At 46.5% G+C, this 26,990-nt stretch overlaps 1 protein-coding gene across 1 annotated transcript; it reads left to right on the top strand.

Annotated features, from left to right (window-relative positions):
- The first annotated feature begins 360 nt into the window (after positions 1-360).
- On the top strand, positions 361-25,324 carry heatr5a (HEAT repeat containing 5a). Its single transcript, XM_039009766.1, has 35 exons — positions 361-473; positions 1,345-1,631; positions 2,252-2,463; positions 2,833-2,941; positions 4,907-5,056; positions 7,109-7,280; positions 7,486-7,643; positions 7,836-8,085; positions 8,511-8,666; positions 9,460-9,710; positions 9,923-10,034; positions 10,246-10,398; positions 10,550-10,649; positions 11,117-11,226; positions 12,734-12,897; positions 13,145-13,305; positions 13,583-13,688; positions 13,960-14,150; positions 14,760-14,919; positions 15,142-15,331; positions 15,587-15,756; positions 17,425-17,569; positions 17,787-17,966; positions 18,200-18,433; positions 18,732-18,910; positions 19,001-19,069; positions 19,188-19,367; positions 19,682-19,934; positions 21,348-21,587; positions 21,733-22,008; positions 22,218-22,493; positions 22,912-23,166; positions 23,465-23,616; positions 23,868-24,078; positions 24,257-25,324. The coding sequence occupies exons 2-35, from the start codon at positions 1,506-1,508 to the stop codon at positions 24,556-24,558; spliced, it is 6,153 nt and encodes a 2,050-aa protein (XP_038865694.1). The 5' UTR covers positions 361-473; positions 1,345-1,505; the 3' UTR covers positions 24,559-25,324.
- The last annotated feature ends 1,666 nt before the right edge of the window (positions 25,325-26,990 follow it).

The raw sequence follows: 26,990 nt of genomic DNA, 5'->3' as shown, positions 1-26,990 counted from the left end.
TTCATGTAATTGTCAATAAAAGCCTTTGACACTTATGAAATGCTTGTAATTATACTTCAGTATTCCATAGTAACATCTGACAAAATATCTAAAGACACTGAAGCAGCAAACTTTGTGGAAACTAATATTTTGTGTCATTCTCAAAACTTTTGACCACGACTGTACAGTTTACCTCTGATTATTTTGTCTAATTATTTCTTCCCAGGAATATCAACTCTGTTTTTCACAGAATGGTACAACCTGTGGCACAATATGTTGAAGGAAATGGGTTGAAGGTGTCTGTATTGATTTATTCTCCTGAAATGTCAACTTTGGCACTTCGATCGATGTTTCTGCGCTCGATTATTCCTAGTTGAAAAGCGGCAGATGTGTTCACTTCGCCAGTTTAGCTACAAAATAAATATTATCTTGGACCGAAACATCAACATCTCACCCGAAGTTGCATCAAATATTTAGTTAAGTTTTCGCCACAGGTACAACTTTTACGTTTATCTTTATTTAGGATGGATTTACTGATAGATACGTTTGCGTGCCAACATTAACGTTAGCTAGCTAACGTCACTATGTTTTGCTAGCTCTGGTAAAGTTAACGTTAGCTTGCAGTGCTAGCTAACCCCATATAGGAATGCATATGTTAGCTAGCTAGTTGCAGCCTGTCTTTCTTTACAAACTAGCAAAGACTGCTCTGCCTGTAACTGGCAGGTAGTTAACTAGCGTTAGCCAGCTAACTTCGTTGGGAAAAGCTGGAGAATATGGCTTGCTAGTAACGTAAGTTATCTAGCTGGCTGGCTTGAATGTTACACAATTCGGCCGGATCTTGGCTAACATTATTGCTGTCTGTCCTGCTCTCTATTTGACATTGTGCTCACGATTTGACATCTGTCATCAAAGCTAGTGCTAACTAACTGAGTCATCAGGTCATAAGAAACGAGAAGTTGGAGTGAGGGGTATTAGCTAGATTAGTAACTAGTCAGCACAGGTGTAAAATAGACGTGATTCCCCTCCCTGAATAAGCCCTCTCAAGAGAATAATGTATGATGATCTAGCTAACAGCACACTCTGCACTGATCATGTGGGATGACTGTCTGAATAATTAATTGCCTGTGCTGTTCCAGATAGACTTACACTTTTTGCACTCCTAGAAAAAAACAAGGAAGAACCGTGCCCTCCACTTTACAGCCCTACTTTGCAGGAGATTGCAAGATGCAAGATTTGGCTATTTGTCAACGTCAATATAATTGTTCTGTTTGAGTGACCTGGTTGCTGTGCATTTTATCATGAGGAGTGTCCCCTTTCACATACATTGGAGAATGAACTCTGAGTCTCTTTATTGATGTCTTGCAGGTTTTCCAGGTCTTGATGGAACAGAGCAGTTTTGTCCCGCAGTGAGAGGGAAGAAGCCGTCCTTTTCTGTTTGTGGCTGAAGTTTGGAATTTGTCCAGCTCAGAGGGAGGCAGGGACTGTGGCCTAGAGCGGCTGCAAGAGGAGGGGAAGGAGGGAGGAGAATGGAACGAGCCCACAGTTTGCTCCTGAACGAGGAGGCATGCAGCCAGTTGGGAGAACACCAGAGGGCTGAATTTGTCTTTGAGTGGCTGCGCTTCCTGAAGAAGCTGCTCCCTGCTGCAGACAGGGTGAGAGGAGAGGAATAAGGAAAGGAGGAGACTAGGGGAGAGCCCAGTGGGTGCTTGCAGACAATGGCCTCCCCTGTGACAGACAGCGCTTGGAGCATTCCTAAGCAGAGTCAGATCAAAAGAGAGCCATTTGAGCAGGCTGAGATTAGCACAGTGCTTTTTCTGGGGCTGTCTCTTTTAGCAGGATGCCAGTCAGTATGTCTTTCTAGGATTGATTAAAGCAGTGCGTGCTGTAAAGGCTAAATCATGGTCTGCTCTGCTGGTTCCGTGTCATAAAGAAAAAAATGAACTACAGATGAAATGTTGATGTGATTTGTCTTGCCAGTAGCCACTATCATTTAGCAAATGGTATCCACGAGTTCAGCTGATTCTGGGGAAGTAGATATAGGGTCTCATTGCTAATATCCCGAAGTATCCCTTTAATAAACATCAGTTGCTCATCATGCAAAAATAGGGCTGCCTGACTGTGAGATCTGTTTTATGTCGTTACTGTCATCTATGTCATGTTGTCAATAAATGTTGATGGTTTCATGTTGACTTTAACTCGGTGCTCTTGAATGCAAGACAAATTCCTGTGAAAGGCCAAATAAATGAACTGAACTGAGTGTATTTTCTCCCAGGCGGATGTGAAGAAGAACCAGAAGTGTCTGGTCGAACAGTTGACTGTGATTCTGATTGGTTCTCCGGGCCCCCCAACCCGATGGCTCCTAGCCCACTGCCTGGCCCTGCTCTACAGGGTGGGAGACTCACTCACCTCCAGCCTCACGGTGGACAGGTGCAATGACATCATCCGCAGCAAGGACGACTCGCCCAGCTACCTGCCAACCCGACTGTAAGTACAGTAGCCTGCGGCAGCTGAAATCCCCATCAGTTATAAGGGGTGATGGTGCATATCAATTATCACTCCAATTATCATGAATGATTATACTGTTTGTTACTCATGAGGATACCTTAAAGCTTCTATGACATTCCATGTATACATGGCTGTTGAAATCAATCTTATTATGATTAACTACTGTTCACCGAAATGGCAAAATTCATACAGTAACATTACACTAGTATGTAATGGACTTCTTTAAAAAAAAAAAAACAGTCTTTGGCTTAAAGTGTGTGCACTGTGCAGACAAGAGGAATGGTATTTTCAACATCTAAAAGATGTTGTTACAAAGTTTGTAACTGATTTCCCTTTTTTCGTCTATAGGGCAGCCATTGCCTGTCTGGGTGCCCTTTATGAACAGCTTGGCCGTTTGCTTGTCAACACATTTAAAGAGACTTTGGCAAATTTGTTGAAGGCCATGAAGTCTGCAGAGGTGAGTGTAAAATGTAAAGGATCTGTAATGGTAATGTAAAAAATGTATTGATATACAACGGTGCTAGCCAGTGGCAATATGAAGGCCAGTGTTTTATGTCTGAATAGCTGATATACACTGAGTATAAGAAAACATTAAGGACACCTTCCTAATATTGAGTTGAACCCCCTTTTTTGCCCTCAGAATTGCCTCAATTTGTCGGGGCATGGACTCTTGAAGGTGTCAAGCGTTCCACAGGGATGCTAGCCCATGTTGACTCCAATGCTTCCCACAGTTGTGTCAAGCTGGCTAGATGTTCTTTGGGTGGTGGACCATTCTTGATACACACGGGGAACTTTTGTGTGAAAAACCCAGCAGCGTTGCACTTCTTGACACAAACCGGTGTGCCTGGAACCTACTACCTTACTCCGTTCAAAAGCACTTAAATCTTTTGCCTTGCCCGTTCACCCTCTGAATGGCACACATACACAATCCATGTCTCAATTGTCTCAAGGCCTTCTTCAACCTGTCTCCTCCCCTTCATATACACTGATTGAAGTGGATTTAACTAGTGACATCAACAAGGGATCATAGCTTTCACCTGGATCCACCTGGTCAGTCTATGTCATGGAAAGAGCAGGTGTTCTTAATATTCAAATTGTATTGGTCACATACACATATTTAGCAGATGTTATTGAGGGTGTAGCGAAATGCTTGTGTTCCTGGCTCCAACAGTGCAGTAGTATCTAACAGTTCACAACAATATGCACTAATATAGAAGTAAAATAATGGAATTAAGAAATATATAAATATTAGATTGAGCAATGTCTGAGTGGTATTGACTAAAATACAGTAGAATAGCATACAGTATATACATATGAGATGAGTAAAGGCGTGTGTAAACATTATTTAAACATTATTAAAGTGACTAGTGTTCCATTATTAAAGTGGCCAGGGATTCCAAGTATATGTATATAGTACAGCAGCCTCTAAGGTGCAGGGTTGAGTAACCGGGTGGTAGCCGGCTAGTGATGGCTATTTAGCAGTCTGATGGCCTTGAGATTGAACAACAGCTTCTGTCTCGGTACCAGCTTTGATGCACCTGCACTGACTTCGCCTTCTGGAAGATAGCGTAGTGAACCGGCCGTGTCTCGGGTGGTTAATGTCCTTAATGATCTTTTTGGCCTTCCTGTGACATCGGGTGCTGTAGGTGTCCTGGAGGGCAGGTAATTTGCCCCCGGTGATGCTTTGGGCAAACCGCACTACCCTTTGGAGAGCTCTGCGGTTGCGGGCGGTGCAGTTGCCGTACCAGGTGGAGCCCGACAGGATGCTCTCAATGGTGCATCTGTAAAAGTTTTAAAAGTTAAAAGCCAAATTTCTTCAGCCTCCTGAGGTTGAAGAGGCGCTGTTGTGACTTCTTCACCACACTGTGTGGGTGGACCATTTCAGATTGTCAGTGATGTGTACGCCGTGGAACTTCAAACTTTCCACCTTCTCCACTGCGGCCCCGTCTATGTGGATAGGGGCTACCTTTGCTGTTTCCTGAAGTCCACGATCAGCTCCTTTGTTTTGTTGACGTTGAGTGAGAGGTTATTTTCCTGGAACCACTCTCACAGGGCCCTCACCTCCTCCCTGTAGGCTGTCTCGTCATTGTTGGTAATCAGGCCTACTACTGTTGTGTTGTCTGCAAACTTGATGATTGAGTTGGAGGCGTGCATGGCCACGCAGTCATGGGTAAACAGGGAGTATAGGAGGGGGTTGAGAATGCTATCCTTGTGGGGCCCCTATGTTGAGGTTTATGCCACTGAGCAGACACTTTTATTCAAAGCGACTTAAAGTACAGTGAGTGCCTATATTTTCAGTATGTGTAGCGTATGTAATCCCTGCGGGGATTGAACCCACAACCTTGGCATGGCTGTTGCCAAGCTCTTACCAATTGAGCCACACAGGACCACTGATGAATTGTGTTGTCTGTCTGTGCTCCAGTCCCAGGGCCGCTATGAGATCATGCTGAGCGTGGAGAAGATCCTGAGGGGCCTGGGGGTCAGCGCCGTGCCCTGTCACAGAGACATCTACAAGGCTACACGCGCCTGTCTCACCGACCGCTCCATGGCCGTGCGCTGTGCTGCCGCCAAGGTAGCTACTGCCTACCGCTTTCCTCCCTCCAGCTAAACTGCTGCTGCTCCAAACTCATGGGGAATACATACACTGTATAGCCAGCTGATGGTGCTACCACATTAAGCACATTACACATTGTTCTCATTCTACATAGTGTTAGGCTATATGTCATTCAAACATGCATTCCTCCCTCTAACCATGGGGCATACACTGTATGGCTGGTGGCGCAATCAAGTTAGGCAATACATTACTGTCATTTTATGTTCTTTTGGTCTCACTGAATCAACAAAGTATTGTTAAGACCATGGTCATTCAATTGAGCTTCATTTCACACTGATGCGTCTTTTTTTTGTTGATTTTTCATATACAGTTGAAGTCGGAATTTTACATACACCTTAGCCAAATACATTTAAACTCAGTTTTTCACAATTCCTGACATTTAATCCTAGTAAATATTCATTGTCTTATGTCAGTTAGAATCACCACTTTATTTTAAGAATGTGAAATGTCAGAAGAATAGTAGAGAGAATGATTTATTTCAGCTTTTATTTCTTTCATCACATTCCCAGTGGGTCAGAAGTTTACATACACTCAATTAGTATTTGGTAGCATTGCCTTTAAATTTTTTATCTTGGGTCAAATGTTTCGGGTAGCCTTCCACAAGCTTCCCACAATAAGTTGGGTGAATTTTGGCCCATTCCTCCAACTGAGTCAGGTTTGTAGGCCTCCTTGCTCGCACACACTTTTTCAGTTCTGCCCACAAAATGTTCTATAGGATTGAGGTTAGGGCTTTGTGATGGCCACTCCAATACCTTGACTTTGTTGTCCTTAAGCCATTTTGCCACAACTTTGGAAGTATGCTTGGGGTCATTGTCCATTTGGAACACCCATTTGCGACCAAGCTTTAACTTCCTGACTGATGTCTTGAGATGTTTCTTCAATATATCCACATAATCCTACCTCATGATGCCATCTATTTTGTGAAGTGCACCAGTCCCTCCTGCAGCAAAGCACCCCCAGAACATGATGCTGCCACCCCGTGGTTCAAGGTTGGGATGGTGTTCTTCGGCTTGCAAGCCTCCCCCTTTTTCCTCCAAACATAACGATGGTCATTATGGCCAAACAGTTCTATTTTTGTTTCATCAGATCGGAGGACATTTCTCCAAAAAGTACGATCTTTGTCCCCATGTGCAGTTGCAAACCGCAGTCTGGCTTTTTTATGGCGGTTTTGGAGCAGTGGCTTCTTCCTTGCTTAGCGGCCTTTCAGGTTATGTCGATATAGGACTCGTTTTACTGTGGATATAGATACTTTTGTACCTGTTTCCTCCAGCATCTTCACAAGGTCCTTTGCTGTTGTTCTAGGATTGACTTGCACTTTTCGCACCAAGGTGCGTTTATCTCTAGGAGACAGAATGCGTCTCCTTCCTGAGCGGTATAACGGCTGCGTGGTCCCATGGTGTTTATACTTGCGTACTATTGTTTGTACAGATGAACGTGGTACCTTCAGGCATTTGGAAATTGCTCCCAAGGATGAACCAGACTTGTGGAGGTCTACAATTTTTTTTCTGAGGTCTTGGCTGATTTCTTTTGATTTTTCCATGATGTCAAGCAAAGAGGCACTGAGTTTGAAGGTAGTCCTTGAAATACGTCAACAGGTACACCTCCAATTGACTCAAATGTGACTCAAATGATGTCAATTAGCCTATCAAAAGCTTCTAAAGCCATGTCATAATTTTCTGGAATTTTCCTAGCTGTTTAAAGGCACAGTCAACTTAGTGTATGTAAACTTCTGACCCACTGGAATTGTGATACAGTGAATTATAAGTGAAATAATCTGTCTGTAAACAATAGTTGGAAAAATTACTTGTGGCATGCACAAAGTAGATGTCCTAACCGACTTGCCAAAACTATAGTTTGTTAACAAGAAATTTGTGGAGTGGTTGAAAAACGAGTTTTAATGACTCCAACCTAATTGTATGTAGACTTCCGACTTCAACTATAGATAAGACGGTGCATGTAACATATTTGCCATCCGTGTATGTTTCTAAATGTCTGTGTGATGTCTGGCAGTGTCTTCTGGAGCTGCAGAGAGAGGCTGTGTTTCTGTGGACTTCAGAGTTGGAGAACGTAGCCACGCTCTGCTTCAGGGCATTTGAGGGCTCCAACTACGATGTGCGTGTGGCCATCTCCAAACTGCTGGGTACCCTGCTGGCCACAGCCGTAGAGCCCAAACAACCCACTGGTACAGTAGGCTACAATGGATGACAAGAGTTGATAGAATCGCGATTGTTGATGTTTTGGGATAAAATTGTCTGCCTTTAACTGTGTTTCTTACTTATGTGGGATTGTAGTGTGGGATTTAGAAGAACCAATATTAATGAACATAGAATATAATTGAAAATCAATCAATGTTGACCCTTCTCTTCCTCTGCGTGTCCTCCTCCCAGCTCACAGACAGGGCTCCAGACGCAGCTCCTTGGAGGAGGTGATGGATCTGCTGACTGGGGGGTTCCTGCGTGGTGGGGCTGGCTTCCTCAGGGCCAGTGGAGACAAGCTCAAAGGGACCAGCTCTGTTAGCAAAGACATCCGCATCGGCATCACTCAGGTCAGCTCTCTGTCTCCATCCTACATGTTAGGCTATGAGTGTTTTTCTGACCATGTGGCCTGACTAGGAAACACTTGGCACAGTAGGTCACATGGGTCAAGAAATGTCCTGGCTCTATACATGTGCTCATTTGTATTGGGCGCAACTTACTGTTTTCTATCTTGATTTTGAGTTTGTTCTTGTTCTGTCTAGTCGTGTGTGGTGTTTGTGTCGTGTCTGGGCGGCGTGTGGCTGGAGGCCAACTTCTCCGCCCTGCTGGTCCTGCTCATGGAGCTGGTGTCCCACACACGGGCCACCCAGACTCCTGCAGATGCCGTGTGCTGCAGACGCTGCATCTCCTTCATCCTCAGGGCCACACTGGGCTCTCTGCTGGGGGAGAAGGCCCAGATCGCTGCTGCCAAGGAGATCTGCCTGGCCATAGGCAAACAGAAGAGGGCTGTGGGTGAGGGGAAGCTTTAATACACCATTACCCATTGATTGACAAGGATTGATTGCTGAAAGATGTTCTCAGACATGTCACTTCTTGAATGGTACATAGGCTTTTCCCCAATTCATCTTTCCTTGATTTTGTATTTTTTTTGTCACGTCCTTTCCTTCCCTGTTTCTCAAAACGTATTGGACGAGAAGGCCAGAGTGGAGGGACCTCGGATCTTCTCCTCCAATGTGATGGCAGAAATAAGGGGAGGGTGCAAGAAATCTAGGAAAGGCGAATTGATGAAGTGCCAATTTTGTTTGAGTGGTTAGAAGAATGATGATCTCATACAGGCCCGACGATGTCATTATGTGCATGTCAGCCTTTCAGATTGACAGTGGGGACTCCTGAAGTGGTTTTCCTTGGTGGTCATGGTCATCTTTTCCCTCCTCCAGATGCGGCCATGTGTGATGGGAACGTGGAGACGCGGGTCACCACCACAGACGTAGCTGCCAGTCAGCATGTGTTGGTGTGTGCTCTGCTGGAGCTGGGTAGCCTGGTACAGGGCCTGGCCTCTACTGCTGCATCGCTACTCACTGACACCAGCACAGGTGGGGCCTGAACACACACTCACACACTTGTTCCCAGTCTCTAGTCTCTTCAGCTCTGTCCCCTGAGGAATCTGCGTTAAATGGTCGTATTATGGAAAAGCTGTGTGTGGTTCTTATGCCATGTGGGCAGTCTCTATAATGCATGGGAGTGTTCAGTGGTCTATGAAGATGAGTTGGTGACAGAGAGAGTAGAGGGAGAGAGAGTGATAAGAGATAGGGAGAGAGAGAGTTGGTGACAGCGAGGGGGGGAGGGAGCGTGACAGAGAAAGAAGAGAGGGAGGACAGAGACACTGGAGGTGAGTAGGTCACAGCGCCTGGACTGCTGTGCTGACTCAGGACTCTGTGCTAAACAACATTAGTCTACATCTTTAACAAACATTTTTTTTATATAACCTTTATTTAACTAGGCAAGTCAGTTAAGAACAAATTCTTATTTACAATGACGGCCTACCCCGGTTAAACCTGGACGACGCTGGGCCAATTGTGTGCCACTCTATGGGACTCCCAATCACGGCCGGATGTGATGCAGCCTGGATTCGAACCAGGGACTGTAGTGACGCCTCTTGCACTGAGATGCAGTGCCTTAGACCACTGCGCCACTCGGGACCCTTAATGCAGGTTCTATGACAGGATAAAAATAGACTAGTGGAACAGAGCCAGACATTTTATTATATATTACCTACCAAGTCTCACAGACAAATGCGCAAGGCTCAATATACTGTGTGTGCCTGTCTGAGAGTGTAGTTGTGACACATTTGAACTTCTCTTCTTCTGTGGTATTCCTCCCTCCCAGCCCTGCTGGACACGGTGATCTCAGTTCTGCTCCACCCCAGTGTGTCAGCACGGTTAGCGGCTGCTTGGTGTCTACGCTGTGTGGCCGTGGCCCTGCCTTCCCAGGGGGCCGTGTTACTGGACCGCTGTGCAGAGAGACTCAACGCCCTCAAGTCCTGCCCCGAGGCCGTGGCCGGGTACAGTTCCGCTATCGCCGCACTGCTGGGGGCAGTGCAGCACTGCCCACTGGGCATCCCCCACACTAAAGGCAATGTAAGGACTGGGCTTCGTCTGGGTAACCTTGACCTAGCAACGAATACACATAGGACTGTTTATAGTCGAGGCCTTGTACGCACACTATTTGTGATTTTATGTCTGTTTAATGGCTCCGCTATTGATATAGTTCAGTCAGATGCTCCACTACATCAGTGGGAGCTGATGTAATAGTACAGGTTTCTAAACAATAAGTGACCCTCTGTTCCCAGGTGGTGATGGGTCTGGCCGAGGACCTGCTCCGTTCAGCCACTCAGAACAGCCGCATCTCCATCCAACGCACACAGGCTGGCTGGCTGCTGCTCTCCTCCCTCAATACCCTAGGTATGTCCATCCACCCTCTGCTGATGTGTTTGCTGGACCAATGGAAATAAATGGCCTCATTAAAAAAAACTGGTGTTTTTATTCAGCAGTTAGTCATCTTCAGATCTGGGACTTTCTCACACCTTGCCAACTACTGCTGTCTTTGTGTGCAATAGGGATCTTATCTCAGTGAGATTAGCCTGTGTGAATGAAGGTTGATTAACGTCTGTAGGTCCAGCGGTGGTTGAGCACCACCTCCCCAGGATGCTGGTGCTGTGGAGGTGTGCCTTCCCTCCCTCCATCAGAGACCTGGACATGGAGCTCCGCCGTGGGGACCACTTCACCTGGCAGGTCACCCTGGAGGGCCGTGCCGGGGCGCTGTGTGGTGAGACGCGCACTCTTCTATACTCACCGTTCAATGAACACAAGCCTGGTTGTTTCAGTTGAATGCTTATGTAAGTTAGTTTAAGTTTTAACTTTCACCTCTAGGTCGATCTGATGTCTCCTAATGTTGATATGTTGTTGTTTTGTCCCAGCCATGAAGAGCCTGGTGATTCACTGCAGAGATCTCCTGACTGATGATGTCATAGGTCGTCTCCTGACCCCCCTGGCCTGTGCTGTGTCTCTGCTCACCAAGTGAGTCACACCAAGTTCTCACACCAGACCTCTGTCATAGGCCATGTTCCAATGTCTGTATTAGTATACTAAAAAGAATATGTGCGTAATACTTGTTTCCATATGAGGTGGTATGCTAATGTGGATGGATATTTGACCAGAGCCTGTACAGAGAGACTTTAAACATCATCACTGATGAAGACTGCCACTTAGTTCTGGCCCGAAGGATACCACTAGCGCTAAAAGTACCTCCGTGTAGGTGATCAATATCCAAGAACATTTCTGGTGCGTTGCCAAGTCCCCACTTAACAGCTCACTGTTCAAGGACACAGTCAGCCAAACTGCTTCTCTCATTCCTTCTGAGTGGGGATTGTGTACCGTGTTATTTCTGACCAAACTGAAAAAACAAGAGTATACTTGACTTGAGACTGTTTAATAAGCTAGATTTTTTTGGGGGGGGCTGAAACCTATATGTTTGTGTATTGCAGGGTGCCTACTCTGATCAAATCCTATGGCAACCTGATTAAAAACACCTCAGTAGTCTTCAGACTGAGGGTCTATGAGATCCTGGCTCTGTTGCCCCCAAAGACATACGAAGGTGAGAGCTCTTTTCAATGCTGCTCTCTGTGACTGCTAGTCATAGAAGCTTATACATCGGAAGACTAGCCCTTTGGTGGTTTAAAGGAGATCCTAATAAACATAATGGCCTTTATTTGACCCCCCTCCCCCCCTTTGTTTTTGCACTGCTCCTACTCGCTGTTTATTATCTATCCATAGTCACTTTATCCCTACCTACATGTACAAATTACCTCGACTAACCTGTACCCCCGCACTCCTGTACCTGTATATAGTCTTGTTATTTTGTGTTACTTTTTATGTTTTACTTTAGTTTATTTAGTCAATCTTTTTTTGAAGTCTATTTCTTGAACTGCATTGTTGGTTAAGGGCTTGTAAGCATTTCACATTAAGGTCTTAACCTGTTTAAGGTTAATTGATTTGATATAAAATCATTTGATATAAAATCACTTATCTTAACCCCAGACATCTGGCTCTTCTGTTCCTCCTTCCACACAGTTTGACAACATTCTTGTCTATGTAAATTGGCATTGTGCTCTTGATCAAATCAAATCAAATGTATTTATATAGCCCTTCTTACATCAGCTGATATATCAGTGCTGTACAGAAACCCTAAAACCCCAAACAGCAAGCAATGCAGGTGGAGAAGCACGGTGGCTAGGAAAAACTCCCTAGAAAGGCCAAAACCTAGGAAGAAGCCTGGTTCCTCTCTAGGTTATGAGGGTGGCCAGTCCTCTTCTGGCTGTGCCGGGTGGAGATTATAACAGAACATGGCCAAGATGTTCAAATGTTCATAAATGACCAGCATGGTCAAATAATAATAATCACAGTAGTTGTCGAGGGTGCAACAAGTCAGCACCTCAGGAGTAAATGTCAGTTGGCTTTTCATAGCCAATCATTCAGAGTATTTCTACCGCTCCTGCTATCTCTAGAGAGTTGAAAACAGCAGGTCTGGGACAGGTAGCACGTCCGGTGAACAGGTCAGGGTTCCATAGCCGCAGGCAGAACAGTTGAAACTGGAGCAGCAGCACGGCTAGGTGGACTGGGGACAGCAAGGAGTCATCATGCCAGGTAGTCCTGAGGCATGGTCCTAGGGCTCAGGTCCTCCGAGAGAGAAAAAGAGAGAGAGAAAATTAGAGAGTGCATACTTAAATTCACACAGGACACCGGATAAGACAGGAGAAATACTCCAGATATAACAGACTGACCCTAGCCCCCCGACACATAAATTACTGCAGCATAAATACTGGAGGCTGAGACAGGAGTGGTCAGGAGACACTGTGGCCCCTGACCACAGGCAGGATATAACCCCACCCACTTTGCCAAAGCACAGCCCCCACACCACTAGAGGGATATCTTCAACCACCAACTTACCATCCTGAGACAAGGCCGAGTATAGACAACAAAGATCTCCGTCACGGCACAACCCAAGGGGGGGGGGCGCCAACCCTTGATGTTGACATTAAGGCTGTGGTATTGATTGCTAACCCCAGATAGGTTACCCTGATGTCTCCCATCCATCCACACAGAGAGTTTTGGCATTGTGCTGAAGCAGCTGGTGACAGACCTGACTGGGCCAGAGAACGTGGTGTGTTCAGAGCTGACGTTACTACCACCCCTCTGTCACAGTGATGACCTGGCACTACTGGGCCCCGCTCTGCAGGACATGGACCAGCACTACATAGAAGAGCAGGTCTGTCAGAGGCCAAAGGAAGTTGTCACCATATCATTACTAATAGAACTAATGTTTTGGATCTCTGTCACACTCAATCACTTGGTGCTGTGAAACCGTAGAGATTGTATGCATCTGTGAAGGAGGCAAACAAACCTTTAGGATTGAGATGCAGCCGCTCAAACGTAGTGCTCTCTGTGTGTGTAGAGAAAGACGTGTGTGTGTGGAGACCCAGGTGTGTGACCTTGCTGTGTTGTGTCTGTTGCAGTTACAGGGGAGCAGTGTTGGAGGGACCCTGGAGTACGACCCCTTCACCATCTGTGTGAAATGCCAGGATGTTCCCGCCCCCCTACCCCCTCCTGCTGCCCTCACCACCGCTGCCATACAGCTCTTTGGAGTCATCTTTCCCCACATCATCGTCCCACTGAGGTACACACACTTACACACACTCACTCACTATGTCTTACTCTACTTGTGAGGACTTTTAACGGACCAACAATTGATTCCTATTCAACAAGTGAGGACTGGCAGAATGTTCTCACTTCTCAATTTTAGTTGGTTTACTATTTTTGTGAGGACTTCTGGTACTCACAAGTACAGTATAGTAAAACTTGTACACTCACTCTACTTTGACACAGACATGCCAACCGCCTAAGGTTCTTACTATGTGGCTCTATGTGCTTCATCGCCTGTCTCCTTGTTGCAGGACACAGATTCTGGAACAGTTCACAGAGTCTCTGAAGCAGTTGAAGGGTGTTCGTCAGCAGACTGTCCAGACTCATGTGACTGCCGCCCTCTGCAGTGTCCTAAAGGTATACACTCAGAGCCTGAACTCTGACATATTGGTAGCCCCGGTAGCCTTGCCTTTGGATTACCAGCCTATATGATAGAATGTTTTGTTTTTTGTCTACAGACGTTGTCTATAGGTGAATGATAATGCCATTTGTTTTTTCACACAATTTCATCAGTGACGCAACAAGTGCAATGTCATTGTGCAGTTTCCTTTTTTATGATAAACTACACGACTACAATTTGTGGATATCCCTACAGTAGTTAACCCTTCCCTCCTTTCTCTGTGTTCAGCACCTAGGCTCCAGTCGGGTAGGTTTGGGTCCAGAAGAGGTTCGGAAGCCAGCTCTGGGTCTGTTGGTGGGGGCTCTGGAGAGCTCTAACCCCCTGCTGCGCTGCATGGCTGCTGAGGGCCTGTCTCGCCTGGTACAGGTGGTCAACGACCCTGCATTCACCGTCTCCATGACCCTGGTCAGCTTCGACAAGTGAGTGGTCAACCCCCAATCCCATACCACACACACCGCACTGTAGGCTACATACCTCTTGGCATGGGGGGGGGGTCAGCTCCCGCTCAGCCCAGTCAAAGCTCTTCTCTGTCCTGGCACCTCAATGGTGGAAGCAGTTTGCCCCCTCAAGGTAGGACCGCAAAGTCCCTGCCCATTTTCCCGAAAATATCTGAAACCCTACCTCTTCAAGGAGTATCTTAAATGAATCTCATGGTGCTGTGATGTGGTTGTCTAAGAGTATAGTTTTGACACGTTTTAACTTCTCTTCTTCTGTGGTATTCCTCCCTCCCAGCCCTGCTGGACACGGTGATCTCAGTTCTGCTCCACCCCAGTGGATCTTAATAAGAATGTGCTAATTGTCAGATCTCTGGATAAGAGCTTCTGCTAAATTACTCAAGTGTAAAATATAAATGTACTAGCACACTGGCACCAGTCTCAAAAGATCAACCAGGATCGGTGCTTTGCACAATGTCTTGCATGGGCTTCATTTAGGAGTATTTTTTAGGGTGTGTTCTAAGCTAATGTTGTGCCGTTTAGCAGTTGCACAGTGCGTAGGACCTCAGATTGATCCCATCTCACCCCCACCAGGTTGAAGACAGCCCGGGATGCTGTGACTCGTACGGGTCATGCCCTGGCGCTGGGTTCCCTGTACCGCTATGTAGGGGGCATCAGCTCTCCCCAGCACTTGTCTGCCTGTGTGGGCATCCTCTTCACCCTGTCCCAGGACAGCACCTCCCCCGAGGTCCAGGTACAGTAATGATTACCAAGCAGATTTACTTCAGAGTTTGTTTCTACCGCCACACACAAAACAGCTGTTTACAAACGTTCCAGAAGTATGAACGGACCCTTTGCGTCACTTCCACAGCTTAAAAAGCCATTGAAAAGGTCTGTAAGGAAACAGGAAACGGTCTCTGTCAACATGTAGAGTTGTCTCAACCAATGACTCTTGTTTCCTCTTTGTCTGTACCAGAGGTGGGCGCTGCACTCTCTGTCAATGGTGATGGATCTGGCTGGTCCTTTGTACCATGGTCATGTGGAGGCTAGCTTCACCCTGGTGCTGAGGCTGCTGCTGTCTATCCCCCCTACCCACGTAGAGGTCCACCAGAGCCTGGGCCGCTGCCTCAACGCCCTCCTCACCACCCTGGGACCTGACCTACAAGGTGACTCTACTCACCTCATAGTCACACACTGAGTCACTGTGAAGTAGAAATCTGATACCAGAGAAAATACATTTGATTTCTTGTAATGTATTGCAAAATGTAATATTAATAATATTGCTGCACGTAATTCATAATTTCACTCAATATCCAGCTTTCACCTTTTCTATTTTTTTAAGACTGTAGAACTGACACTACACAGTAGGTGTGCCCTAACCCTGGTATGTGTATGAGTGTCTGACCCATTTTGTGCCCCAGGCGAGGGCCAGTCTGTGTCGGCCCTGCGGACGTCGTGCTTGGTGGGCTGTGCGGTGATGCAGGACAGTCCAGACTGTCTAGTCGAGGCCCAGGCCATCTCCTGTCTGCAGCAGCTGCACATGTTCGCCCCGCGCCACGTCAACCTGGCGAGCCTGGTGCCCAGCCTCTGTGTGAGTAGTGGCCCAAGCTAATCCTGAACTGTGCAAAGGTTCTAGGTAGCTAATGCTAATGAGAAGCTGTTTCATACCTAGGTCGGTAATTAGCTAATGTCATTCCTGGCTAATGCTAAGCTATTGAGCTAAGGATTCTATTATTCTCAGGCAGCAATCAGTCATGCACACACTCACTCCAACACGGCTCTCTGTCTGTCGGGCAAATGGCGTGATCAATTTAGTTTAAAACTTGTTAAGCCATATTGTCCCAGTGAGTGTTTCTGTAGTGGCTTCCTCTGTAGTGACCGTGTGTATTCTCTCTCATACAGGGGATCTTGTTGGATTATTCTATGTTGGTAGGTTCTTTCCCCTGCCTGCAGGAGTTGCGGTGTCAAGTTGTATTTTGCTATTGTCACTGCTCCTACTTTCTTAGCAGTGTTTTCTTTGTCACCCTGTTGATTTTCACTTTGGTTGTCTTTTTCTTGTCATTTTGGTTCTCTTCTGTGAGTTTGAACTAACCCCATCAGGCATCCACAGCGAGCATGAGCCGATTCCCTCCCTCACAGCCCTCTACTCCTCGGGTAGTGCCAAGGATTTGTTTTTGCGTCAGTGGCTCTTTTCTCAAAATCCTCCTTTCTTCACACTGGATGGCTATTCAGATCACTAGTGTAGGTCAAGGGGTAAAAACAGTCCCCCACGAGCCTCTGTCAACTGCTTGTTGCTCTATTTATCGGAGTAGTGTGTTCTGCTATCAGTTCTGAGGAATGATGACCTTTGACCAAATGACCATACAAGCTGTAAAGACTGATCTGATGACACGGGTCTAAATAGCATCAATCAAATATAAAGTAGTCACTGGCACAAGTAAAACTATCCTTTACAGTTCCTCTGCTTTCCCACACTCCTCTAGCCTGGTCCAAGATCTGTTTGTGCTGTCTTGCCAACTCAGGCGTGACCGTGAACATAGGAGTTGGCAAGACGGAACAGATAGATCTGGGACCAGGCGAATCCTCTGGAAAGGCGTCTGTTTGTTTGATATGACAGGGTGATTAACAGCATCATGGTACCAGGGAGGACTGGTCAATAGTGTCCTCTCCCAGAGAGCTAATAACACTTCTAATGCTCGTTGTCTGTCGTCTGTGTTGGAACTCACACTCTGTTCTATTTTCTATTCCCCCCTGGTTTGATATGATTTTCCAGTTCGCAGGCCAAATGATTTTGGATTCAGTTGTTGACACACAAACTGTGAAAATAATTGCTTTTAGCTGAAATATCTCTGATATTTCGGTTTCGCTCGCTGCTCACAGCAATTATTTGTATCCGTTCCAGCATGATGTTTAGCTGAAAATGAATATGGCCACATCTATGATAGTGTTTCTACTGGGGTTTTGAACAGAGTAGTCACACTGTTAACATGGATCGACTGGGCCCTGTAATGAGATCTTACTCACTCTGTTCACTTCTGTCCTGTTTATTAATTCAGTTATATTTCAACCAAAGTGCTAATCACTTCTTGATTATGGGATGTTCTACTTTGACTTTAAAACAGACAGAATGGTCACCCTCTCTACCTGTGTTTAGTACCTCTATGTATTCCTCATATGCTGAGTTGCTTAAGTGTGTGTGTGTCTCTGCGTGTGCGTATGTGCTTGGTGTGTGTGTGTGTGTGTGTGTGTGTGTGTGTAGGTGAACCTGTGCAGCTCGTACCTGTCTCTGCGTCGTGCTGTGGTGGCCTGTCTCAGACAGCTGGCCCAGAAGGAAGCCCTGGAGGTGTCTGAGCACGCTGTGGCCCTCGTCAAGGAGCTGCCCCGCAGGGACAACACACATCTTGGTGAGACAAAAAAAACACACACTTTGAGACACAAACACACACACACTGAGATACAAGCCGAGATGTGTCTGGTCACTTACCTTCACCAGCAAATCTATAATTTTCTTGTAATGTTCAGCATGTGCAAATGGACTTTGAATAATTAACATACATTAAGTAGCTTAATAATACGCTGTAGAGAAGCCCCATTGTGACCAGTGTCTCATCTCCTCCACAGATGTGACCATTAAGGAGGTGGGCCTGGAGGGGGCTTTGTTCAGCCTGCTGGACCGGGAGTCAGACCCCCGTCTCTGTCAGGACATCCAGGAGACCCTGGTCCATATGATGAGTTCCATCGCCACGGGGAAACTGGCCCACTGGCTCAAACTCTGCAAAGACGTTCTGTCTGCCTCTGCAGGTGGGTGTGATGTCAAATGGAAGAGACGTTTTCCTTTTTAACTTCAATTTCAAGAGTGCGATCCTTCTCTTTCTGTTACTGGGTGTAGTGTTCTACCCAACAAGGCCGATGTCAAAAGGACTTTATTTGACACCAAATATTCTCTTTACTGATGCAATCTATCGCATGGATGTAAGTTTAAGTTGATGGCTATACTACTTCACCCCAGCTGTCTCTGTGGTTTGTTGTGTCAGAATCCACAGCCCCGGTAGAGACCAACCAGGAGGAGGAGGGAGAGCGGGACGACGACGCGTCAGTCTTCCACGCCAAGTCAGAGTCCAGCGGGCCCTTCACCAACCTGCGCTGGTCCACGCGGGTCTTCGCTGTGGAGTGCGTGTGTCGCATCATCGCCCAGTGTGAGAGCCACGGACACCCTGCCCACTTCGACATGGCCCTGGCCCAGGAGCACCGTCTGCATGAGTCCACCGGTGAGGGAAGCCATTTTGTGGGAACATCACTTCTACCGTATGAGCTGTTTTCAATAGTGTTCCTGCTCCGACAAAGGTCATTATAGACCGAAAGCTTAGCAAATTAAAACTCTGCTTAGACTTATGTCAGATGGAATTTCAGTCCTTTTCCACCTGCTACTCTTCCTAACAAAAACAATGCATTGTTTAATCATACATTTTATTTGAATGGTATCTTGTGGAGCATCTAGAGGCCATTTCCATGTGTTATTGAACGTCTGTTCACACGTCATATATCCTACCCTCTCTTCCCTGCCAGACTTCCTGGTCCTTCACCTGGCTGACCTGATCCGCATGGCCTTCATGGCCGCCACTGACCACAGTGACAAGCTGAGGCTCTCTGGCCTACAGACTCTACTGGTCATCATCCGCAAGTTCGCTGCCATCCCAGAGCCGGAGTTCCCTGGCCACGTCATCCTGGAGCAGTATCAGGCTAACGTGAGTCTCTGTCATGTCTTCTACTACCATGGATGGCGGAATGAGCGTTCCAGGCTTATTCAAAGACTCCTCTCTCTTTTTAATGCGTAGGTTGGAGCTGCTCTGAGACCAGCCTTTACTGCAGACGCACCTCCTGATGTGACAGCCAAAGCCTGCCAGGTGTGGCCATCTAGTACTCTGTACTTTATTTTGTACTTTTAACAAAGAATGATTGAATATGGTCCTCTGATTTGAGCTATCACTGAATACATAGTCTTTCCACTGTGCTGCCTGACAGGTGTGCAGTGCGTGGATCGCCAGTGGGGTGGTCAGTGATCTGAGGGATCTGAGGAGGGTGCATCAGCTCCTGGCCTCTTCGCTGGTCAAGGTCCAGGCAGGGAAGGAGGTGCCCAGTCAGCTCTACAATGAGGGAACATCCACCATGGAGACACTGGCTGTGCTCAAGGCCTGGGCTGAGGTAAGTCATTGCTGGCTGATCCCAGTCCCAGCCTGTCATCCATCAACACTTGCATTAACAGCCACATCCTCTACTAGTTGAACTCCTGGTTGAAGTCACTGTCATTACAGTGCAGGTTTAGTCTCGTGCTGTTTCTTTGGCACTTTCTATATCCTCCACTGTGTCTATATGCAACAGAGTTAAAATTCATCCCTGACACATACAGGCACTTTACTACGGACAGTTTGTTAATCCTGACCATGCTGATTGGTTGTCTGGTTCTATCTATACTGCACATCTAATAATATTAACACTGTGTTTGTCTCCTCTCCCAGGTGTACATTGTGGCGGTGCAGAGCAGCAGTAGACCGAGGGAGCGCCCCATCCCAGGGCCAGGCCCAGGGAGGCAGGGTGAGCAGGCTGGTTCTCCCTTGCTAGAGGAGGACTGTGGGGGGGCTGGAGGGCCAGGGCTGCTGACGCTGGTCCAGACTGACCTGGCTACGCTGAGCCGTCTGTGGCTGGCTGCCCTACAGGACTACGTTCTCCTCACCCTCCCCCAGGACTACTCGGCACAGCTACCCGCTACAGGTGAGGACACCGTAAGGACTGCAGGCTACAGGTGGTGGTCTAGATCTGGTGAGGTTGACTCGTTCAGTCAAAAGAAGGACTCTTTTTCGACTCATTTCGTTCATTTGATTCAGTCATGCTCAGAGCACGCAGGACCCCCTACCGGTGAACGATGAACTGAAAACTCAAGAGTCATGATTCTACAAAGCCTCTCGTTCACATGCCGTTCACAATAAGGGGCTTATTGGAGCTGTCATTTGTGACTGAGACTTGTAAAAGCATGCTTTAAACAATGTACATTTGTTGATTGCTAGGCATACAAATAAGATTATCTTGGTACATTAGAAACGAGGTCTAGTTGTGGCCGCAACCAGGCTAGATTGTGTACGACTCTTGGCGGAATACATTACTTGACTGCAGTGAGGGTGATAAGCACAATATTGTTTGCAAACTGCAGCCCACCAAACGATTCGTGTTGGAGTTTGTTCAGCAGAGGCTGTGTATGTTTTGGTTCTACAAAGCTGTGTCCATAACATTCAATAATCAATTGCATTCATTCTTGCGCCACACAATCTATTATCCGTTCGACACACTTTTTATTCTCTATGCTGCCTGCAGCTGGATCTATTTTGCCTTCGGACCTGTTCTGAAATGGACCTGGGGCTTTCCCACCCGGACCCAATATGGATTAAAAAAATATATATATATTAGACCCGTTCTGTGTAGACCTGGTCGGATCCAGGGAAGCAGCAGAAAAGTCAATTTTGAAGCTACTTTATTACTTGGAGCTGATAAAGCGTGAGGGAGAGGAGGTAGAGAGAGGTGACGCTGTGTGTGACTGTAGCCTAGTACCACTTTGATGACTTATGATTGGCCAACAACAAGCTACACGCGCCACTCTCGTGAACAGCAAAAAGCAGCAGCATAAATTATACAATTTCTCTCTACTGCAGCAGTCGCTTTCAGATCTATATGGATCCTTCCGGGACAAGTCAGTTAAAATTACACATACCCGTGACAATCATATCAGATCCAACCCAGACCTGTGGACATTTTATTTAGAATTCTGGATCCGGACCCTCTCGGGTATTCGGGTCCAGGTGGATCCGTGAAGACCTCGAGCGCATATATGACCGATACAGACAGACTGTTGGTCGGAGCACGTCACCGGAAGAGCACGTATTAATCCTGCTGTAGAATGCATTGCAGCCAACAGGTCAAGCGAATGACTAAAATGAACGAGTCACTCGGAAAAACGAGTCATGACTCTCGAGTCAGTAAAAAGAGTAATTCAAAAAGAATGAATAATTTGCGAACGGCACATCACTAATGCTGTGGTTTATTAATTTAAGTGTGCACTGTAGTTAACATATGTATCGTTGATGGGAAATTGCTTTGACCTAACCTTTGTGTGTGTGTGCGCACGAGCGTCAGGAGGGACGTTCTACACAGCAGAGACAGCGGAGCAGGCCAGACCCCACTACTGCAGCTCCTGGGCTCCCATCCTCCATGCCACGGCCTTGTGGCTCAACAGCACTGGTTTCATCATGGTGGACGACGGCCCTGCCAACCTGTCCCGGCCCGTCACCCCCACCTCCATGGGCCAGTCCACCTCCCTGGCCTATGTCAAGTCCCCTGAGGACATCAGCTCTGACCGACTCCACCTCATCCTGGGTGAGAAGCAATGGACCTGACACAAGGGCACTTTTCTATGAATATCCTTCTTACAAAAATAAGCTTTTGAAGCAGATGATCTTTGTAGTTGGAGATATTGGCGAGGGGCTATGGTATTGATGCGTCGTGTTATCCCTGTCTGTAGGCATCAGTGTGGAGTTCCTGTGCTCTCCTCACTCCCATGACCAGATGGAGAACATCTCCTCCTGCCTCCAGGCCCTGCAGGCTCTGCTAGAGGTCTCCTGGCCCCGGTCAAAAGTCGGCAATGACCAGGTGTTGAGTGTGGAACTGCTGAGCGTGCTTCACAGGCTGATAGTGACGCGGGAGGCCCCAGGGGTGCAGCTGGCCGTGCTGGAACTGGTTAGACAGGTGGTGTGTGCTGCCCAGGAGCACGTCAAGGAGAAACGCCACAGTGCTGAGGGTGAGTGTGGAGCAGGAACACTTGCCTTGTATGCGTGATCGATCAAGGAAGTAACCGCAATTTCTAAAAGTTATGTCTCTGCCTGTGGCCCTTCTCAGTTGTTGACGGGGGGTGTTACCAACTTTACCACATGTGTTCTACCACTGCAAGGTAGGACATTGTATTTTTTTTTAAATGTGTGTGTGTGTGTGTCTCACTCTCTCTCTCAGTGGATGACGGGGCAGCGGAGAAGGAGACGGTTCCTGAGTTTGGGGAGGGCCGGGACACCGGCGGCCTGGTTCCAGGCAGGTCTCTAGTGTTCGGGGCCCTGGAGCTGTGCCTGTGTGTGCTGGTGCGTAGACTGCCCCAGCTCAGCCCCAAGCTGGCCGGCAGCCCCAGCGGGGGCCAGGGAGGTTTGGCCTGGAGTCTGAGTGAGAGTGACTGCAGACAAGTGGCGGCTGCTCTGGCCATCCTGTCTGACCTGCCATCCATCTGCTCTCCTGACGGTAAGCCAAACTGGGCCTGATAATCAGGACTTGACTCAATTCTGGCTCAATTCAACCAAGTCAGGAAGTAAACGGACATTCCAATTTCAATCCCAATGAAGGGAATTGGAATTTCAGTTAACGTCCTAAATTAAAGTAGAATTTACCCCAGCACTACTGCTAACTGCCAACAGCACAGAGAGTAGGTCAATATCATGATAAATCATTAATTGAGTCATTGAGAGTGATTGATTGATTATTTGATCAATTGATCATAAATGGAAGAATACTCATTTGCAAATGAATGCGTTAAAGCCCTTTTAAAAACAACTTGATCTTGTTTAAAGGATGATCACTCAGGCTGATTAAACATTCTCGTCACTTCTCGTCTTTTCTATGACGCTGTGGTTAATGGTTAACCTCTCTTCTCCCCCCATAGGTAGTGTCTCCATTCTGCCTACACTAATGTACCTGTTGATGGGGGTGCTGAGGGAGTTGGTCCAGCAGCCTTGTGGTGGTGGAGCTGGGGGTAGCAGTGGGGGTGGTGAGGCTCTGGGCCTGGTGGTGCCTGCAGCCCTGCAGGCCCTGAGAGCTGTGCTCTCCTCCCCTATGAGTCGCTCAGAGAAGAGCCGCGGGGCCTGGGCCCACCTGCTGCGCTGTGCTCTCAACACCCTGCTGGACTTCTGGGATTCCGGTACGGCGTCAGGGACGGGAGGGCACTTCACATAGAAAACATAATCACACACACGCACACAGTCAGTTAAGACACGGGAGGCCACTTCATTCAGAAACCAGCCTACAGCAAATGTCATGGCCTTTTGGTTTGAAAGTCTACACATACGCAATCAGATTTTAAGTTCTTCAGTTGCTTTCCAATTTTAGCCTTGGGTTTAGAAATCAAAATGTGGTTTAGAATGCATAATTAAATTAGAAGTTAAATAAGATTCCAGCTGGATGTATGATTCGCTTTGTGTTCTGGTCTCTGTTGACAGATAATCCCAACCCTGCGGTGGATGAGGTCAGTCTGTTGACAGCTCTCACCATCTTCCTGCTGACTGCCAGTCCTGAGGTCACCACAGCCCAGCCATTGCAGACACGCTGCATAGACAAGTTTAAAGCCAGCCTGGAGTCTAAGGACCCTGTGGTAAGTCAGCACTAAGTAGTTCAAACAAAATACAAAACTGAGGGAAAGAAACACCTTTTTAGGAGTCCTTGGTGACACACTGTCTTTATGATGACTAAAAGTATTTTAAATATTCAACTTTTCAAGTTACTGTTCAACGTTTCTCAGTATTACATTCTCTTCAAGCATTCAATGCCAAGAGGTTCTTCCCAATAATTAGCATATTTAAAGGCTGTATCCACAGCTGATTCTACACCTTTACGCTTCCTCAGGTGCTCAGCAGGAGTTACCAGCTGCTGATGTCAGTGTTCCAGAGCAAGACAGGGGTGGCGGTGCCCTTCATCCAGGGCCTGGGGAGCTGTGTGGTGGGACACCTGCAGGGGGTGGAGAGGAGGAGGCCCCAGAACTCCAAAGAGCTCCAGGCCATCCAGGATGGAGTCAGGGCCCTAGAGGCTCTGGTGTTCGCTGCCGACGAGATGCACCGTGAGTAGGCTAGGTTACCTCAGACTCTTGATTGCTGTGGTCATTCGAGTGGTGAAGATTATTCGTCTTTTTCTAGATAGACCATGAGTATAAAATCTGGATTGGGTTATTTTCCTTTCCAATTTTTCTATCTCTGTCCCATGATGAGGTCATATTCGGGTTGTGTTTTGACCTCCAGGTCCCCAGCTGGTGGCCATTCTCCTTCCCATCCTCATCTCCTTTCTACTGGATGAGAATGCCCTGTCCTCTACCCCCGCGCCCGCCCGCACCCTGCATGAGTCAGCCCTGCAGGACCTGATGCGCATCGGCCCCCAGCACTCGTCCGTCTTCAAGGCCCTCATGGCCTCTTCACCCCACATGAAAGCCAGGCTGGAGGCTGCTGTAAAGGGCAACCAGGAGAGTGTCAACGCCAAGGCCACACAACTTCAAGTACCCAGCAAGACCTCGCCCAGCATTCAACTCAAGACCAATTTTCTGTGAGCCTTTATGTCCTGAAATTAATGCTTAGTTATCGTGAGCGGACAAGAAACAGCCACACGTTATATTATAGTGTCGTTATCATAGTAGCATACTTACCGCATTAGGATTGTAATAATCACTAAAGCCAGGCACAGATCAAGGACAGGACAGTGCAGTATTTCATCATTTTAGTTTGGCAGGCAGTCAAAATTAAGTTTTGGATGTTAAGTTTAATTTCATGGTACAATAGGTGTTCATTTTAACTGTTTAACCTCTATGAGGGAATGACAACAGAGTAAAGACAATTATCATTGGACGCAGATTCCTAGCCAGGGAACTCAAATGCTGCTGGTATGTCTACAGACAGCAAAGGTCTGGGGTTGGAGTCGTAGCCCATCTGGGGTGTATTCATTAGTGCAAAGTATAGCAAAACATTTTGCAACAGAAAACAAAAACAAGTGTTTCTTAAGGAGAAATTCCGGTAGGTCCCTCCACGTTTCGGCCCATTTTCTTCTGTGTGAATACACCCCTGTTCAATCAGTGAGGGGAAACATTAGTTCACTTCTAACCATATAATTTGTATTCACGTCTAAACTTTGCGTGGCATCTACATGCTTGGATGTCTACATTATTAGTTTTGTGTTAGATTACATATCATTTGAATGGCTGTCATCATATTAAGTAGTGAGGCAGTATGTATGTATACACACACACACGGACACATACACACTACCGGTCAATAGTTTTGGAACACCTACTCATTCAAGGGTTTTTCTTTATTTTTACTATTTTCTACATTGTATAATAATAGTGAAGACATCAAAACTATGAATTAACACATATGGAATCATGTAGTAACCAAAACAGTGTTAAACAAATACAAATATATTTTATATTATCATCAAAATAGCCACCATTTGACTTGATGATAGCTTTGCACACTCTTGGCATTCTCTCAACGAGCTTCACCTGGAATGCTTTTCCAACAGTATTGAAGGAGTTCCCACATATGCTGAGCACTTGTTGGCTACTTTTCCTTCACTCTGCGGTCGAACTCATCCCTAACCATCTCAATTGGATTGAGGTCGGGTGATTGTGGAGGCCAGTTTATCTGATGCAGCACTCCATCACTCTCTTTCTTGGTCAAATAGCCCTTACACAGCCTGGAGGTGTGTTTGGTTATTGTCCTGTTGAAAAACAAATGATAGTCCCACTAAGCCCAAACCAGATGGGATGGCGTATCGCTGCAGAATGTTGTGGTTGCCATGCTGGTTAAGTGTGCCTTGAATTATAAACAAATCACAGACGGTGTCACCAGCAGGGCACCATCACACCTCCTCCATGCTTTACAGTGGGAAATACACATGCGGAGATCATCCGTTCACCCACACCGCTTCTCACAAAGACACGGCGGTTGGAACCAAATATCTCCAATTTGGACTCCAGACCAAAGGACAAATTTCCACCGGTCTAATCTCCATTGCGCTTGTTTCTTGGCCCAAGCAAGTCTCTTCTTCTTATTGGTGTCCTTTAGTAGTGGTTTCTTTGCAGCGATTCGACCATGAAGGCCTGATTCACGCAGTCTCCTCTGAACAGTTGATGTTGAGATGTCTGTGACTTGAACTCTGTGAAGCATCTATTTGTGCTGCAATTTCTGAGGCTGGTAACTCTAATGAACATATCCTCTACAGCAGAGGGAACTCTGGGTCTTCCTTTCCTGTGGTGGTCCTCATGAGAGCCAGTTTCATCATAGCGCTTGATGGTTTTTGCGACTGTACTTGAAGAAACTTTAAAAGTTCTTGAAATTTTCTGGATTGACTGACCATCATGTTTTAAAGTAATGATGGACTGTCATTTCTCTTTGCTTATTTGAGCTGTTCCTGCCATAATATGGACTTTGTCTTTTTCTGTAGCACCCCCTACCTTGTCACAACACAACTGATTGGTTCAAACGCATTAAGAAGGAATGAAATTCCACAAATTCATTTTTAAGAAGGCACACCTTTTAATTGAAATGCATTCCAGGTGACTAACTCATGAAGCTGGTTGAGAGAATGCCAAGCGTGTGCAAAGCTGTCATCAAGGCAAAGGGTGGCTATTTGAAGAATCTCAAATATAACATATATTTAGATTTGTTTAACACTTGTTTGGTTACTACATGATCCCATATGTGTTATTTCATAGTTTTGATATCTTCACAATTATTCTACAATGTAGAAAATAGTCAAAACAAAATCTCTTGAACGAGTAGGTGTTCTAAAACTTTTGACAGGTAAAGTGTGTATGTATGACATTCTGCAACGTAAGCTGAAAGAGATGCAGCATACATATACATTTACTGTCATAATGGAAGTGTTGATGGAAAATAAAACGCTCCAGGAACTTTATTCTCCAACACAACTTAGGTTTGAATTGCCATGGCAATATACAGGAAAAGCAATGTAAACTACCAT

The sequence above is a fragment of the Salvelinus namaycush genome, chromosome 15 (assembly GCF_016432855.1).
Source record: "Salvelinus namaycush isolate Seneca chromosome 15, SaNama_1.0, whole genome shotgun sequence".
Classification (NCBI taxonomy): Eukaryota; Metazoa; Chordata; class Actinopteri; order Salmoniformes; family Salmonidae; genus Salvelinus; species Salvelinus namaycush.
This window is presented reverse-complemented; position numbering and strand designations above follow the sequence as displayed.

Bases quoted from the DNA above. Each gene is read 5' to 3' on its own strand.
- heatr5a (XM_039009766.1), top strand. From the start codon at position 1,506: ATGGAACGAGCCCACAGTTTGCTCCTGAACGAGGAGGCATGCAGCCAG. The intron at 10,650-11,116 runs GTGAGTCACACC...TGTGTATTGCAG, and splicing joins GCTGTGTCTCTGCTCACCAA to GGTGCCTACTCTGATCAAAT. The intron at 23,617-23,867 runs GTAAGTCAGCAC...ACGCTTCCTCAG, and splicing joins TGGAGTCTAAGGACCCTGTG to GTGCTCAGCAGGAGTTACCA.